Genomic DNA, 18633 nt, shown 5'->3' with positions numbered 1-18633 from the left:
TTGTTTAACAATTATGTGCTGAAACCATTAACGTGGAAATGTGCCACTTTATTGCCAAAACTTCATTTTGTGACTCAATGCTAACTCAAAAAACAGACAGCTGTCATGACTCTTTATCCCCTTTAAAAATATTATTATGGATATGTAAACTAAAAATCAGAGACAACTTAATACAGGTACACAATCCTTTATCCGGGCTTCTAAAATCCAGAAAGCTCCAAAATCCAGCAAGTGGGGATGAGAGATAGCAGCGCGAGTTGGGCGGGTGGGCGAAAGACCGGCAGCGCAAGTTGGGTGGGCAAAAGACCGTCAACACAAGTCGGGTGGGTGAAAGACTGGCAGCGAGTTGGGTGGGCAAGAGACCGGCAGCGCAAGTCGGGCGGGCGAGGGGAGAAGACCGGCAGCGTGAGTCAGGTGGGTGAGAGGAGGTGGGGGGGGGGGGGAGACAGCAGCACGACTGGAAGGGGGTGGGGTGAATACGTCAACACAATTCGGGTGGGCTTAAATCTGGCTTTCCAAAATCCAGAAAAATCTGAAATTTGGAACACACCGTCCCCCAAGGGTTCCAGATAAAGGATTGTGTTACCTGTATAGTTCGCTGGCAGCCAAGTGTGTGACTTATCCAGATTTTCATATCAACCAGTTCTCAGCCAGTTGTGCTCTGCTTTTAATAAGGTGGACAATCACCTCTGCACAGTCACAACCAAGAGTCAAGATTTCTGGGTTGCATTCACAAAGGAATTAGCTGAATCTAAGCGGGAAAAAAAAACCAGGAACCTGATCTTCTGTGAAATGCGATTCCACTGGTTCTATAGTTGATTCTACTTCCCACACAACAATGAGAAAAATGGCTTTAATTCAGTACACAGGTTTGTGCAAGTATTTGAAATCTGGAATTGCTCACAGACTCCACACAATGGTATTGGGCCCCTGAAAGCCAACATACAAGTAATATAAGAGTGAGCTCTGTAAAATAAAGTACATTCCTCTCCCAAATTAATTATTTAAGTGCAGACCAAAGTCATTTATATATTAGAGTTGGTTTTATTTTGATGGGGTAGATTTCCAAACATGAAAGGCATTTTTTTTAATTCCAGTTCAACAACAAGCAGATAAGACAGGGTTAGTTTAGTCATGTAAACATGACAAAGCACAATCAATACACAAATTCACATCTGAATGTGACTGACAAGTGTTCATGAGTATTGTTGATGTGGACCTTATCTGTGTGATATTGTTACATGACTCTGATTCTCACTAAAGATGATTGGATCATCACTGTTACAATAATAGAGAATGGATGGTGGATCAAGAAATACATCAACCACTTTTCAATCAGAAGTTCTGTAGTTAAACACTATTAATTTTTCAGGGCATTTGCATTGATTTTTTAAATATATTTATAGAACATGGCCAGTAATTATTATCTAATGAAAAGATAGTGAACTGTTTTCTTGAACTGTATTAAGGAATAAATGTGATCTATTTCCATTAATGGCAGCACATGTAATGGATAATGTTACTACTAAACGAAGTGGCAGTAGATGAAATTCCAGTAAGTAAGGGTGCATGATGTGAATGATGGGAAGGACTGAAGATGCTGTTTCAGACATAGATTCTACCATGTTCTGGTCTCATACCTTGGGATGTTGGAAAAGCTTTAGTGAGTCAGGAAGCAAGCTGCACAGCCTCTGATCTGGTAAGAACCATAGAAAACTACAGCACAGTACAGCAACTACTCTCATCATTCCTCTAGTCCCACTGACCTTCACCCATTCCATAACCCTCCAGACCCCTCTCATCCATATATCTATCCAATTTATTCTTAAAACTTAAGAGTGAGCCCACATTATGTTCATTCCAAACTCACACCACTCACTGAGTAAAGAACATCCCCCTAAACCTTTCACCCTCTCATATCTCTCTCCCAATCTCAGTGGAAAGAGCCTACTTGCATTTCCTGTGTCTAATCCCCTCATAATTTTGAAAACCTCTATTAAATCCCCCCTCATTCTTCTACGGTCTATGGAATAAGGTCCCTGTAACTCAACTCCTGAAGACCAAGCAACATCCTAGTAAATCTTTTCTGCACAAGTGCGATCTTACTGATATTCTTCCTGTAGATTGGTGACCAGAATTGCCCAGACTACTCCAAATATGGCCTCACCAATGTCTTATATAACCTCACCATAACATTCCCATCTCCTTCACTCAATACTTTGATTTCTGAAGGCTAAGATACCAAGAGCTTTCCTTACAACCCTGTCTACCTGTGACGCCACTAACAGGGAATTATGCATCTGTATTCCCAGATCCTTTTGTTCCTCTGCACTTCTCCGTGTCCTACCTTGGTTTGTCCTTCCAAAATGCAACACCTCACACTTGTCTGCAATAACTTCCATCTGCAATTTTCTGGCCCATTTTTCCAATTAGTCCAGATCCCACTGCAAGCTTTGAAAGCTTTCCACAATACCTCTAGTCACCAGCAAACTTGCTGATCCAATTTACTACATTATCATCCAGATCATTAAAGACAACAAACAATAATGGTCCCAGCACCGATCCCTGAGGCACACCACTAATCATGGACCTCTAGTTTGAGAATTATCCACTTCTACTCTCTGTCTTCTCCCATTCAGCCACTTTTAAATCTGTTTTACAACCTCTCATGGAAACCTAGTATCTGAACCTTCTGAACTAACTTCCCATGTGGGAACTTCTCAAAGACCTTACTAAAGTCCATGTAGACAACATCCACAGCCTTTATCTACATTCTTGGTAACCTCCTCAAAAACTCTCTAAGATTCATTGAACACGACCTACCACGTACAAAGCCATGCCGACTATCCTTAATCAGTCTTTGGCTGTCCAAATACTTGTATATCCTATCTCTCAGAACACCCTCCAATAATTTAGCCACTACTGACGTCAGACTCACCAGCCTGTAATTTCCTGGTTTACTTTTGGAGCCTTTATTTAATCACTAGCCTCTTTTAAACTGCAGCACCTGGGTAGCCCTTCTGGGGCCTGGGTGTGATTACTGGGGCAAAGGTGCTGGAAGCGCATTTTAAATTGCAGGAGGAATCAACCCATTAAATTGCCAATCCAGTGATTTAAGCGGGATCCCGCCCCCACAACGATGCATCACGCACTCACCGGAAGTACTACCAGATGTTCAGATGCTAGCTGCTTGGTGACGTATGCACACAAACGCTGACGTCACCAGAATAAGCGGGACAGCCATTTTCATTTTGCCTGTGGACGCAACCTAGGTATGTTTAACTGGGTTCGCTGACTACCTCTGAGGTAGGTCAGGGACCCGGTTGGATTCCGACCGGACAGACCCTTTCTAACTGCCACGTCACTGGGACACTAACTGGGCAAATTACCTGGTTAACCCCATTTTACATGGCAGTTTAAAAGGGCCTAATGGAACAACATGAGCTACCCTCCCATCCTCTGGCACCTCACCTGTGGCTAAGGACATTTTAAATATTTCTGCCAGGGCCCCTGCAATTTCTACACTAGTCTCTGTCAAGGTCCAAGGGAATATCACGTCAGGTCTGGGAGATTTATCTACCTTTATTTGCTGTAAGGCAGCAAGAACCTCCTCCTCTTTAATCTCTATATGTTCCATTCCCTTCTTTCCTTGTACACCATGTCAGTTTCCTGAGTAAGGAAGGAGGAATACATTTGATTACAGTTAAAAATGATGGATGAATCTTTTTTATCGCTTAGCTGGTTAAAATGTGGACTGGAAGATTCCCAAATTATTCAGAGCAGATTGTGAACAATAATCTAATCATAAATGAACCAGTCAAGTTCAAATCTCCTTGGTTAGAGGTGAAATAAATCAGGATTCAGTCTTGTATTTTGTGGAAAGGTGAGTCTTGTGTAGAGTAAAATTAAGACATCAGTTCATGCTCATTTGCTTATTAAAGCTTTGTCAGGTCTGAAGAACAATCACAATAATAACGTGACATAGTTATTGATACCTCTTAAAAGTGACAGTGACATCAGGTGGTAGATTTGCAGAAATGTCATCGTCTTTACAATTACACCAAACAACAATTTTTTTTCCAAAAGGTTTGCTTCCTGAAGCAAAGATGGGGATTATGATAGATGACCTCAAGCTGAACACAAAGATACTTTCAGATTTGCTGTATCATGTAGGAAATTGGAGAAATTCAATGAACTTTTATTGAATTTAGCATGTTAATCGCATAATGATCTGACATATCGGGTTAATTGAACTGACTTAAACATGTTTTGCCACTGATTTTCATTTGTACTTAGCATCTGATGCCTCTCATCTCAGTTGTCCACAATTGTTGGAATTGATGAATTCCAGTTGCCCTGACATGTTTGCAATATCCTGGTGAAACATTTCACCATGTTCGTCACTGACTGCACCAAGATCAGCATGGAAGATGTCCAAGTAAATTAATTTTCAATGACATATTGCACTTTATGGTTTTGATTGTTTGAAATAGACTTAAAATTGGTCAGGAAATCACAAAAATACATTATACCTAAAAAAAACAAGTATGTGATGGGATAATTTTTTAAGGTGATTTTGTGATCAGCAGCCCAAAATTCATAAAATATACCCAAAAAAGTTCAGGATGCAAAATCTTTGTTGTCCAGTGTAATAACTCTTCAGAAAAGTTTTTAAAAATCAAATGAATGCAAAAACAAATTTAAAAGGACTTTTAAAACTACTCAAAAGGGGGAAAAAAAAGCTTTACACCAAATTTCCTCTTCGGGTGACTATTTTCACAAAGCGTTCAAAACTATAAATTATCTTTCCATTGTGCTATAACTTTAAAAGAACTTCCCACTTCCACAGTGTAAAACAGGCAACGTTAAAAACAAGTGCACTATTTGAGAATACATAGCACAGCTCTATTCCACATAAACAGAAGTTTAAAAAATACTTTTCCAAAGATTTTCTTGTGTACCTGCTGAAATTCTTTACCTGTTATGAATGTAGACAGCAATTTCAAGTCTTGAAAGGTAGATTAGTGGCTGGCTACTAAAGATGATTGAAACATCATCCCCACCCACCTCCACTCAATTTCCTTTGATTTCAATGAAAATAACAAGTTCATTAACAGATCATTGGACAATCTCATTAATTAGTTTACAGTTTAAATGATCCATATGACAATTACCCCGAAGAACACATTTAAATATACTTTTAGATTTACACATTCACAGAACTTGCTTCCTAAATTCTCAAATTATTAATATGCCATTTGACATGTAAATAATCCAACACAAAGATTAATCACAATATAGATTCAATCTCATTGTTTCGCTGGAGAGTCACTACACTCACGCTAAATCAAATTGGCTCATAGGCTCTAACCAAATTGAAATTCCTTACAAACAAAAATGTAATATTCTAACCTACAATAAAAAAATTCCAAGGTTGTGCACACAATCTGATGACCCAAGAAATTACCTTGGGTCAGCACAGTATCAATTTTCAAATGTAACACATGCTCATGTTCATGTAACAAGTTTAATTAAAAGAAAAAAAAACATAAAGACAATAAAGATAGATCGAGAATGAACTCAAAGGTAATTTGGTAAATATATATAGAAATCTGTCAGAATAATGTATTTATCAGTTGTTTATATCTAATTTTTTTATTGGCTTGTGGATGCTCCACAATTGATTTATTTCTAACACAAGTTACCCCAGGAAATATTATTATTACTAATACATTTGGCATGGTCAAGATAGAAGTATTACAAGCAGGGATTTCCTGCATCCAAATAAAAGGATTTAGACATTGATATTTCTGTAAATTGGCAACATGTGCAGAGAAGATTAACTGCTTGATAAAGATTGTTTTGGTCTTTTAAAAAGAGATATTGAAAGCATTATTAAAGTACAGAGGTCAGTATACAAACTTTTAGAGTCTTGAATGATCAAGATAAAATAAAGATGAAGGAAGCCACTGGCAATTAAAGTGGTGGACAAAAGGGTTTTTGGGGTATTAGGGTATATTAGGGTATTAGGGTATATTAGGCTATATTAGGGTATTAGGGTATATTAGGGTATTAGGGTATATTAGGGTAAGGGCTTGCTGCTGTGGATTGGTGGAGGGGCAGGAATAAAGTCAAGGGTGATGGGCATTGATGGTCGTTGAATCATGCAGTGAAAAGGTTAGTCCGTGTTGGAGCCAATGAAGTTGGGGAGAGATCAAGTCATGTAACATTGGAGCAGGGGGAAGTTTCAGGTGGAAATGCCGAGGATACAGACCCGTCAAATTTCCAGTACAGGAGCTGAGATGTTACAATGAAGATTGTGTAAAAAGGAAGATGTTGAAAGAACAACAGGAAAACCTTGAGATGGTTAGTGCAAGTGGCTCCTTCATACCAACAGATCAAAATGGGCATGTTATTCAACAAGTAGTCTCTGTAGGAATGTGACAAGGATGAATGTCAATAACAGGAGTCAGACGGGTTGTGACGGCATGACATGGATATGCTTCAAAACCCCTTCATTGGGTGTAAATCACTTTGGGATGTCCTAAGATCTTGAAAAGAACTCTTTAAATGTGTTTTTAACCTACTACATGATGCAAAACAGAATAAACTTTAAATCAGAGTCAAATTCAAAAGTTTTTTTGATGAACTCTATTGAGGTTTCAAGTGAACAATCTAATCTTAAAAGGAAGGCAACAATTTCTGTACTTAACTCAATTGCATCCACACTACATTTATAATTGTTCTCTAAATAAGATTTAGAGATGAAGCAAGCTGTAACTGCATTTTGCACAGTTCAAGTTTACATTGAAAGTTTATTGACTTTTATTATTTCTACCACTATGGTAGAATGGTTAGGATGTAAATATACTAATTATGTAAAATGAGGTGAACTTTTCACATGCTTACTCAAGGCACAATTTGGATATAGTCTTGAATTTTATTCAAGAACATGTTTTATATATCACGTTGACTTGTATACAATTTACCAACACATGTTCCTTTGAGTTCACTATTTTTTGACACCATAGACCTCTAATGCCTTAAGATTAAACTCTTTGGATATTAATCTACAAATTCTTACAATAATGATGTAGAATAGCTGTTTGATCTTGGTCACTCAGGCTGAATTACAGAACTAATTGCACTTTGTGCTTCACTGTAAAACTTTGTTTCCACTTAAATCAATGGAACACATGAGTCAACCATGCAGTACAATTGCAATTGCGTCCTACTCCCAGTTGCCATTTCACCGCGTGTTTGGCATGTGATCCAGAACAAAATTCTACCCCTTCAAGCCATTATCCAACTTATTTTAAATAGCAGGAAATGAAGTATTCCTATGCTATCATTTGAAAGATCCTAATTTTAAGACATTACACATTGACCCATCGGAAAATAAAGTGCAAACCAAAGAACAGGCCATATGGTGCCATCTAAGAAAACCCCCTGGATTTATTTGAATGAGTTACACAATTTTGATTTGGACCAGTTGGGAGATTCTGAAGCAAACAGCTGACACAATTTGCTGTGAAATTATTCAAATAGAGAGAAGAAGACAAGCTGCAATATCAGAATCAGTATCCACAATATAAACTGCTTGGCATTCAAGAACAGGCTTGGGGATGTACTACTGGAATCTGTTAAAAAACACAAAGAGGTTACAATTATTAATTTAATACTATTTGTCAACAATATTAAAGAGAATTAGCCTTATGTAAACTCATATGCATGAAAGGGACTTGGAATATACTACCACTTTAACTCAGGCTTTAAATGACCAAGACATTGTCCCCTATGTTTAGATTGCATATCTAACACCAACCCTCCCCACCAACAACCATTTATCCTCCTCGCATCTACTCAATTAAGACCCCTGAGAATTTACAAGACTAAAACTGTTGACATCACTCCATGTGTGGATCTATCAATGCCCTTTCAAGTTGCAGCAAGATTTTCCTACATTTAAATTCTAACTCCCTTGTAAAAAAAGGCCAACATTCCATTTGCCTTCCTCATCATTTCATGTAACTAAATGCTAGGTTTCTGTTTCTTTCAGAAGGAAACCCAGATCACTCTAGGCATTTATTTGAATAAAATATATAACCTTGCATTCATGAATAACCACTGTCCACAACAGTTTGCAGATATTTGTGTCCTCACATTTGCTCCAGCTTTCTCTATGTCATCAGCAAGTTCAGAAACAATACACTTAGTTACATAATTTCTTTGGCTTGGCTTCGCGGACGAAGATTTATGGAGGGGTAAATGTCCATGTCAGCTGCAGGCTCGTTTGTGGCTGACAAGTCCGATGCGGGACAGGCAGACACAGTTGCAGCGGTTGCAGGGGAAAATTTGTTGGTTGGGGTTGGGTGTTGGGTTTTTCCTCCTTTGTCTTTTGTCAGTGAGGTGGGCTCTGCGGTCTTCTTCAAAGGAGGTTGCTGCCCGCCGAACTGTGAGGCGCCAAGATGCACGGTTTGAGGCGATATATGTAAATGCAAAATAGCTGAGGCTGCACCACTGATGTCTGTGGCATCCCACTGGTTTTTGCTTACTAACGTGAAAACAAAAGTTTCTTTATGTGCTAATACTATATTATCTTCAACGTCACAGGTCCTTATCTTATGTGGTAACCTTGTAATTAAATGAACCTGAAAAAACAAAATTATACCATATCCATTGGACCTGTTTTATCCATCCTGTCACTTATAGCCTTGTGATTAAAAATTGCCAAACTTGATCTACATTTCTAAAAACCATACTGACACTGTTAACCGTACTCTGCTTTTCCAGGCGTGCAGATATTACTTGGTTCTGGAGTGCACTGGTGTTTTTATTTCCACACAAGTTTTTATTTTCTCCACTGTTAAAAATCATACTACTTTTTTTTCTCTCCATTTTACCCCTTTATTTCCTTTTACTGTTGACATGCTTTTTAGACCTGCTGATGATGCAATTCCATGTTTAACATGTCATTTCCTCATACCCATTATTTCTCCCATCATAGTTTTAAAAAGGAACAATGCCTGTGGATGCTACTCTCTTTTTGCATGCTTTAGGAGGTCTTGTCATTCATTTTCTGTTCTTTTCTCAGAACAGCAAGCAATTAGGAAGGCAAACAGTACATTGCCCCTTTATTGAATGAGGATTTCAATACAACAATAATCTTACTCAAATTATAGTGCCAAGTGAGACTGAAATATTTTGTACAGCTCTACTCTCCCAAGTGAGCAGAGAGTGAAAAAGGGGGTGTGCAATGAAGGTTCATCAAGTTGATTCCTGTGGTGGGAGGTTTATTCTACAAGAAGAGATTAAACAGACTGAGCCATGCTCGACTTTAGATGAATAAGATGCTATTATTAAAACATGGAAAAAATTATTTCTGAGGGTTTGCAAAGGAGATAAGTTTTTTTAAAATTTTCCCTGGGTTTCCTAGAAACAGGGTTCAAAATGTCAAGGCCTTTCAGGACAGACAAAAAGAAATGCCTTTCCCAAGAGGAAATGGTCATTTGGAATTCTCTATCCAGAAGGGCTGTGAAATTCAGTCATTAGGTATATTCAAGGCAAATATTAATAAAGATGGTTAGATATTATGGAGATCATATGAAATGAGATCAATTCATTGTTTGCCTATTTATATGTTTCCATTGCTCAGACCTTTCCCAATTCTTGATTTCAATATACATGTGTTCTTTCAATCTCATACCGTCAATAAGTTTTCTAGTCAGTTTTTCTGTACTTTCTATTCCCTAGTGGTATGAATCTTTGTTGAAAATAATTAATTTTACCTCATAATATGCCACTGTTTATCCATCATCATACCTTTAAATCAAATTTCCTAATTCACTTTAGCTGAATTGTTCACCTTGCTTTTAAATTTAATGATTGTAGTTTCCGACACGTGTGTCATCTCAGTGTACTCTGAGTAGCATTTCAAAAAGGATCCTTCGATAATAGGTCATTTTTTGCCCAATATTATTTACATACAAACCAACAATTACACTTCAGCCTCTGAGGCATATATAAGACTTGGTCTATTTGCTTGACAGCATTAACTAATATTTTTTCTTTGTGAGGTTTTTCAGTTGGTTGTTTTTCCAGACTCTTTTGTGTAGTCTTCCAAAGGCGCTATTTGCCTTGGCGAGTCTGTTGTCTATCTCATTGTCGATCCTTGCATCTGATGAAATGGTGCAGCCGAGATAGGTAAACTGGTTGACCGTTTTGACCAACTGAAAAACCTCACAAAGATAAGCGTATACAGAGCCGTTGTCATACCCACACTCCTGTTCGGCTCCGAATCATGGGTCCTCTACCGGCACCACCTACGGCTCCTAGAACGCTTCCACCAGCGTTGTCTCTGCTCCATCCTCAACATCCATTGGAGCGCTCACACCCCTAACGTCGAGGTACTCGAGATGGCAGAGGTCGACAGCATCGAGTCCACGCTGCTGAAGATCCAGCTGCGCTGGATGGGTCACGTCTCCAGAATGGAGGACCATCGCCTTCCCAAGATCGTATTATATGGCGAGCTCTCCACTGGCCACCGTGACAGAGGTGCACCAAAGAAAAGGTACAAGGACTGCCTAAAGAAATCTCTTGGTGCCTGCCACATTGACCACCGCCAGTGGGCTGATAACGCCTCAAACCGTGCATCTTGGCGCCTCACAGTTTGGCGGGCAGCAGCCTCCTTTGAAGAAGACCGCAGAGCCCACCTCACTGACAAAAGGCAAAGGAGGAAAAACCCAACACCCAACCCCAACCAACCAATTTTCCCTTGCAACCGCTGCAATCGTGTCTGCCTGTCCCGCATCGGACTGGTCAGCCACAAACGAGCCTGCAGCTGACGTGGACTTTTTACCCCCTCCATAAATCTTCGTCCACGAAGCCAAGCCAAAGAAGATTAACTAATATTCCAAAGAAGCTTTCTGATATCAAAGAGATGTAAAGGTTTTTTCAATGCCCCAAGCGTCTTTCACTGAGAAACATATTTTTTCCAAAAGGTGCACTGGGGCAGGATCTTCCACTCTCATGAATTACATGTTTATAAATTGCTCCAAAGGATCAAATAGACATAAGGACTATTCTCGTGAATTATTTGAATTAAGATGGTAGATTGTGAATCTGTGGAATGCATTGCCACTGACAGATGTGGAGGCAAGTCATTGGGTTTATTTAAAGTAGAAACTGATAGGTTCTCGATTCGTATGTGTGTCAATGGTTTATGTGGTGAAGGCATGGGAAGAGGGGTGAGAGGATCGGTCATGATTCGAATAGCGGAGCATTGAGCTGAATGGCCAAATTCTGCTCCTCTGCCTTGTGGTCTATTCCCTATTCTAGACATCCTCATCTTATTGGGTTATAACAGTTGACTCCATGTCAAATTGTGCTGAGTTGAAGGCAAATGTCAATCACTAGGAGGAACTAAAAAGTTATTTCTTTGTGAAACCTATACAAGTGAATGACAGAGCAATGATGGGGGGTGGGTGGGGGGGGGGGGGTGGAAATGACCCTACTACTTTTGTTTCTCTTGTTCGTGAGCAGAAATCCCAAATCATGATTGGAGAAGTGATACAATGATCATTTTACCCCATTGCCAGCATCAACATTTTTTATTCTGCGAACATAAATGGCCAACAATGCAACATACCTGCTGAACATTTTTTGGAGGCTTTGAATTTACCCATTTTATCTTGTGTTTCTAAATTTTTCATTTTGTTATTTTCAACATTTCCTGAAAAGAGGAAAACACAGTGTGCTGTAAATTTGTTCACAGAACTCCATATACAGGGCTGTACTGTTGAAAATCTAGTTAACATTACAATACAGGAATTTTCCAAACATTTCTGGGTGCCTGAGTGCCACTCAGATGTTTGACTCCTCAGTTTTTGGTGAGAATTTTTTCTCTTTAACAATGTTCCTCTAGTAAGTGACTCACCTCAATGACATCAACAGTAGTGGACATCTAAAATTTGTATGTAGTGAGGTTTTCAAATTCACCAGTCTGAACAATGAGAGTTCTTATTTACCCTCAGAACACCCAAATTTCAAGCATCTCTTTTTACCTGAAACCATGGTATTTGAAGGGCCAACACTCAAACATATGAACCTTAATACAAGTCCCCACGACTTCTTTGCCCATACTTGGCCCAGGGCACAGTGCCATAACTTCCAATTATTCCATAATAACACCAAAGTCCATGCCATTATTTCATCAAACCTTACCCTGAAGCAGTAAAACAAGTATCTGAATTACAGTGTGGCTGATCAGGTAATAAAAAAATAAATAAGACTTCCGTCATGTTTTTTTAAAACAGGAATTTCCTCCAAGATCTAGTTAAAATGAAATGAAAGCTGTTATGGGCAAAAAAAAGAACTCGTCTGGATGCATCAGAAGATCACAAGAAAATAAGAGCAGGAGCCAGACATTAGACCCCTTGAGCTAACCCCAACATTCAATATGACCATGGCTTATCTTCGTTTGTGTCAATTCTCCATGACCTTCAAGTATACAAATCTTTCGAATACTTGCTTTGGGTATATTTAATGATCTTCTTCCATCAACTGTGGGGGTGAATTCCAGAGATTCGTGAGATCCACTTCCACCAGGGAGAAAGTTTCTATGTACCTCAGTATTAAATGACTGGCCTTTTATTTTGTAGCTACTATATATCCCCTTGTTTGTTACTTTCCCACTAGTGGAAACATTTCAACATTTACCCCTCTCAAGCACCTTAGAACCATAGAGCACTACAGCACAAAAAAAACAGGCCCTTCAGTCCTTCTAGTCTGTGCCAACTATTATTCTGCTTCATCCTTACTGACCTGTACCCATTCCATAATCCATGACCTGTACCCATTCCATAATCCATGACCTGTACCCATTCCATAATCCATGACCTGTACCCATTCCATAATCCATGACCTGTACCCATTCCATAATCCATGACCTGTACCCATTCCATAATCCATGACCTGTACCCATTCCATAATCCATGACCTGTACCCATTCCATAATCCATGACCTGTACCCATTCCATAATCCATGACCTGTACCCATTCCATAATCCATGACCTGTACCCATTCCATAATCCATGACCTGTACCCATTCCATAATCCTCCGTACCTCTTCAATCCATGCACCTATCCAAATTTTTCTGCAATGTTAAAATTGAACCTACATTCAGCTCGTTCCACACTCCCACTGCACTCTGTGTAAAGAAATTCTGCCAAACATTCCCCCTAAACTTCTGCTTCACCCTTAACCCATGTCCTCTGGTTGGTATTTCACCTAACCTCAGTGGAAAAAGCCTACTTGCATTTACGCCATCTGTACCCATCATAATTTTTTATACCTCTTATCAAATTTCCCCTCATTTTTCTACGCTCCAGGGAATAAAGTCCTAATCTGTTTAACTTTTCCCTGTGAATCAGCTCCTCAAGTCCCAGGAACATCCTTGTAATTACTCTGCACTGTTTCAATCTTATTGAGATTCTTTATTGATTCATTTCATTCTTACATTTTAGAACAAGGAATTCCTTGCATACTTTACTGAAACATACTCTTAGGAATACAAACCCAAACTGACAGGACAATCACTCTTCCCAAGAATTACACAAAATCACTCGTTTCTACATGAATTCATAGTTTATTGTCATACAAGGATGATAAAAAAAAGATGCATTGCAAGTCATACTTGGTGCAGCTTCCCAGCTACATAAAACACAACATAGGATGGCACATGAGAAGAGAAAAAAATAGATTTAATATAAAAGGAAGAGGAATAAGAGCATATTAGTGCAGCAGTTTAAAAGACTGAATGTGAATTTCTAATAGGGAGTCCTGAAAGGAAAGGTAAGAATCATCCTTGGCTCTCTAATTTGGTCACAGTTGTAGAGTTCACTGATTAAAATTTGTATTCATTTTAAATTTAGACATATGGCACAGTAACAGTTTGGCCCCACAAGCCCAATTTACACTCCATTAACCTACACCTCAGTACGTTTTGGAAGGGTGGGAGGTCCCTGGAGAAAACCCACGGAGACACGGGGAGAACGTACTAACTCCTTCCAGACATAGCAGGTTTCGAACCCCGGTCGAGTCCCAATCACTGGCGCTGTCGAGGCAATGCGCTGACCACTGTGCCAACTGTAGATTACAAAGATGAAGTAATAGCTTGTTCCCCATGGAACTCAAACCATGGGCCTTTCATAATTAATGAGGTGAATGTCCGGGTATATTTCGTATCGAGCCTATCAGTTTTACCCAGAGCTGACCGATCCAGGGCAGCTCCATTCATTTGAATGGAATTGTTGACTTTCATTAAGAAAGTAAATGTGGCTAAGCGACTGGTTGTCTTAACTTTATTGGCATTAATTTAATTATTTTTGTTAAATGATTTTATGTGAAGATATAATGATTGAATATTTTGTAAAGTTATATTTTTCAACTGTTTCTAATCATCAGACATATTTGGAAAGAGGGAAAAACCTTCTGATGGCATGAAGTGTTACATGTCATAGGTGGAGCCACTCTTTCTGCCACTTAGTCATGACTTGCAGCCAGCAGCTCCTCACAGAACAAGCAAGTCATTGATGCAGGAGCTCAGGATCTGCATGGGTGCCAAGGGTTAGTGCAGCCATAAGTCTGGTGTGCTGGGGGGGACAGGGGAGGGGAGGTGGCATCTGAAAAGCAGAGCCATCTCCAGCACAATCCAACCCAATGCAGATATTTCTGTGTAACAATGGACTGAGACAGCTTAAAAATAATTCTGTGGTTACAGCAGGTCAGATAATGTGTTCAACATGATTCTTATGGTATAAAGAGACATAAGGGTTACTGGTGTATAGATTTATGAAGAAGACATTTGATGTGCTGCCCATCATTGGGGGGTACAGATTACAAATGTTGGCACCTTATGATACCACTTTACAAGGCATCGGTAAGACCACATTGAATTCCTTGTGCAGTTCTGGTCACCCAATTACAGGCAGGACATAAATAGGGATGGCACATTTAGCGCAGAGGGGGTGTCACACTTAGTGTAGCGGTTAGTGAAATGTTATTACGGCACCAATGACCCAGGATCAAATCGGCGCTGTCTGTAAGAAGTCTGTACGTTCACCCCGTGACCACTTGGGGTTCTCCTGTGTACTCCAGTTTACTTCCAATGTCCAAGGATTGGTAGGTTCATTGATCACATGGGTGTATTCGGGCAGTAGGGGCTTGTGGGCCAGAAGGTCCCTCTTACTGTGCTGTATCTAAGCAAAAAAAAATGTTAAAGGGGTGCAGAGGAGATTCACCAAGATGTTTCAGGGACTGGAGGGATTCAGTGAAAGGGAAGGGTTGGATAGGCTGGGTCTTTATTTCCTTCAGCAGAGGTTGAGAGGTGATCTTAAAGACTTACAAACTCATGAGAGGCATGGATAAAGTGAATCCTCACCATCCTTTCCCCTAGATAGGTGATTCTAGAACTAAAAGGAATAGATTTAAGGTGAGAGGGTAAATGTTAGAGGCATATAAGAGACAATTTTTTCCACTCAGAAGGTGTTCTGTATCCGGAACCAGCCGCCAAAAGAAACTGCAGGAGCAGGTATAATAGTGATGCTTGAAAGACATTTGGACAGATTTATGGATAGGAAGGACTTAGCACATGGCCATCTGCATCAAATAAAACTAGCCCAGAATGCCTACTTGGTCAGCATGGATTAGTCGGGCCAAAAGGACTGTTCTACATTGTATTACTATTAATCTATAAGTAAATTCATTTAATATTAACTTGACAAAATGAAATATAATTTTCAAATTCACCACTGAGGAAAGAACTGGTGGATTCTGAAGAACCCATGCAACTTTCACCACTTTTGATCTGGAACCTGCCAATGGGCTATACATAATCAAAAAGAACACAACAGTAGAGAATGGACATACCAACTCACAAAACTAAGTCAGAGCTGATTTTAATCCCCACCAACTATATAAGTGAATAATGACAACTTATGCCTGCTCAACAGTCACTGGCATGTGCTGTCCACTGGCAGTGAAGACACCAACATTTGCTCTTTACCAATATACATCATTTCCTCATCTAATTGACGGCAATTTTTGTGAGCTACTCTGAGCAGACTTTTGTTTTTGCCAGGGTGAACAAACAGGGAAGCTGAGTCGAAGGAGGACCAATGCTGAGGTTTCATGTTTTTTGTTTACTTTTGTGACAGAGCCAAAGGAAGCATGTCTTCTCCTATGGGACGTGCATAAATCAGGGCTCTCCTGTACTCTACACTGCATCAGACTCCCATCCTCACACAGGAGTCTGAAACACAGAAAACACCCTGTACCAGCAGCTGTTACCCAGAGCTTGAACCTATAATGACCAATTTACAGCTTTGCTCATCTGCAAGAGTGTAAATTGTTGAAATCTCATCATTTCCAGCATACATTAAATAATCAAACAAAGAGAATGGGTCACAAATAATCATTTCACCGACTTTACCATTATGGTTTTACAACAGTTTCATTTGGATCTTTCACTGAGCACAGGATTTTCTCTGCCAAAAGGTTTGATCTGAGGATTATTTTCCCTTATTAGTAACATCTGATGCATGCAAAAGGGAGTCAGTTACTTTCACACAAGTTTAACCTCAAGGATCAAGTTAGTATTTACTTTCACCATGGCCACAGACCTTTCCTGAAACCATTGCGAGTCCATCTACCCACATGGGAAAGAAAATACAAGCTTCCAAACATGGTGGGGTTTTATTAAAATTTGAACATCAAATCCAAGTCTATTCTGACGATGACTTTATACTTTGTTTTTAAATGGACACCCAGAATGCTCTTCCAGCACTGACATCATCAGTTTTTTTCTGCAAAAAAATATTTATTTGTTTCTCCTTTGATATTTATCAACTATTTCCTGTTTTGAATTTGTGATAACTTAAAGGTTTACTATTGTAGTTGGTGATTCTTATGTACCTATGTGGCTACAGCAAGTAAGAATTTTGGGGTATTGTACTTGTATATATGACAATAAACACACAATGAGTATTGACCATTGAATAGTTTGTCTGCCTTATCCACCCACTCATCCTTTCGCACTGGCAGCCATGCCACTGGATGCCATACAGGTAAGTTCCTAACCAATTCTATCAGTAACCTAGTAACTTCATTTTCCTGCTAATTTATACCTGCAGCTAAAATATGATCCATTTCCAGTGAATAAAATAGGTTTTATTTTAAAAGAGATAAAGTTAACAAATTACCCTTTCATGGTTTTACTGTTTCACCTCTCTCAAGGTACAGGTGGATCTTTCAATGGGCCCCAGCATTTGGATCAAGGAATATTAATGTTTTATGGAAAGATGTTTACAATAAGGGTTTTGGGACAGGATTTCCTCTGGAAGTTATTTTTCTCATTAGGAACATGCATTAGGGGAAGTTCTCATGTTCATTGTTTTGGAAAATTGCAAGAACCATCCACAAGGAATACATTTACAGTATCATCAGAGAGAATCTGTAATAAATCTTCTCATTATCATATACAGTACAATGCCGATGACATGAAGCAACCAGGGGAAAAATATTATATTACTTTGTAGCATTTTTGATCATTTTAAAATGGATTGAGAGCACATGTCAAAAGGTTTGTCATAATTCCCATTTAATAGATTAATTCCATTTCTTCCCCCTCCTCCTACCCCAATTCCTCAACCCCCTCACACAAAATTTTCCTGCTGAGAGGTAAATCAGTCAATTATTCCCAGATTTCAATTAATATGATGCTATGGAGTCGGTCTCTAATGAACAGGGTTGGGTAAGATTCAGCATGGAAAAAGCCAACATGTCTGATCACTTTGTAGCATAGTATTGCCTCCCCATAGGTGCTCAAGTATTAGGCAGCTCTTCCATTCAAAAGGCAACCTGACAATTTTTGAGCAGATTAAAAAATGCCATAGAGATAACTATCTGAAAAGCTATTAATCCTAAAAAGCTTGATATTTAAGATTTGTATCAACAACAAATTTCTAGTTATTTTTATGTTCTACATAAAAAAATTTATTTTTATGTTCTACATCACTAAAGGACTTTAACACTTTCTTGTTTCGAATGGGTGACAGAGTAGCTCAGCAGCTGGAGCTGCTGTCTCAAAGTGCCAGGGATCCAGGTTCAATCAGGACCTTGAGTGTTGTCTGGTCATACAGGTCCTGTGATAATACAAGTTCCCTCCAAGTATTCCGCTGAATGAATGCCTTTCTATAGCAAACTTCTTAGACGCTCCCCCATGCTTTTTTTTCTTTGTGGAACAAGGTGGCTAGTGGAGCCACTGTGTTATCTGTGGACTTTTCCACAGAAAGGCCAGGAAGTTCCTGAGGGGGTGGCTAGTTTGAGAAGTGAGCACTCCCTCCACTGATTATTCGGAACTTCTGCATTTCCCAATGCACAACCGGCTTTCTCAATATCACCTGAGATCTCTTTTTCCACCTTGGGTGACCAGAAATTCCCAACAGTTAAAAGGAATATTGTATTTATTTAAAAGGGATTTCAATAGCATCCTTAAATATTTTCATCTATTTGCCCAACGATCTCTTCCTTTGACAGAGCACAGAATAGGTGTGTTTTGGGAGTCTGATATCGG

The 18633-nt window shown here is 39.2% G+C and overlaps 1 protein-coding gene across 3 annotated transcripts in view; it reads right to left on the bottom strand.

Annotated features, from left to right (window-relative positions):
- Positions 1-1024: 1024 nt before the first annotated feature.
- The window catches only part of cusr (Copper-only SOD repeat protein), an 86708-nt gene continuing 69099 nt past the window's right edge, over positions 1025-18633 (bottom strand). For all 3 annotated transcript variants that reach the window (XM_069900091.1, XM_069900092.1, XM_069900090.1), the window contains exons 9-10: positions 11648-11731; positions 1025-7640 (exon numbers count right to left, since the gene is read on the bottom strand). In XM_069900091.1, the coding sequence (XP_069756192.1) occupies positions 7537-7640; positions 11648-11731 (188 nt within the window). In that variant the 3' untranslated portion in view covers positions 1025-7536. The remainder of the gene's footprint in view (positions 7641-11647; positions 11732-18633) is intronic.

The sequence above is a fragment of the Narcine bancroftii genome, chromosome 10 (assembly GCF_036971445.1).
Source record: "Narcine bancroftii isolate sNarBan1 chromosome 10, sNarBan1.hap1, whole genome shotgun sequence".
Taxonomy (NCBI): Eukaryota; Metazoa; Chordata; class Chondrichthyes; order Torpediniformes; family Narcinidae; genus Narcine; species Narcine bancroftii.
The sequence above is the reverse complement of the archived record's forward strand: the minus strand, read 5'-3'. Positions and strand labels throughout refer to the sequence as shown.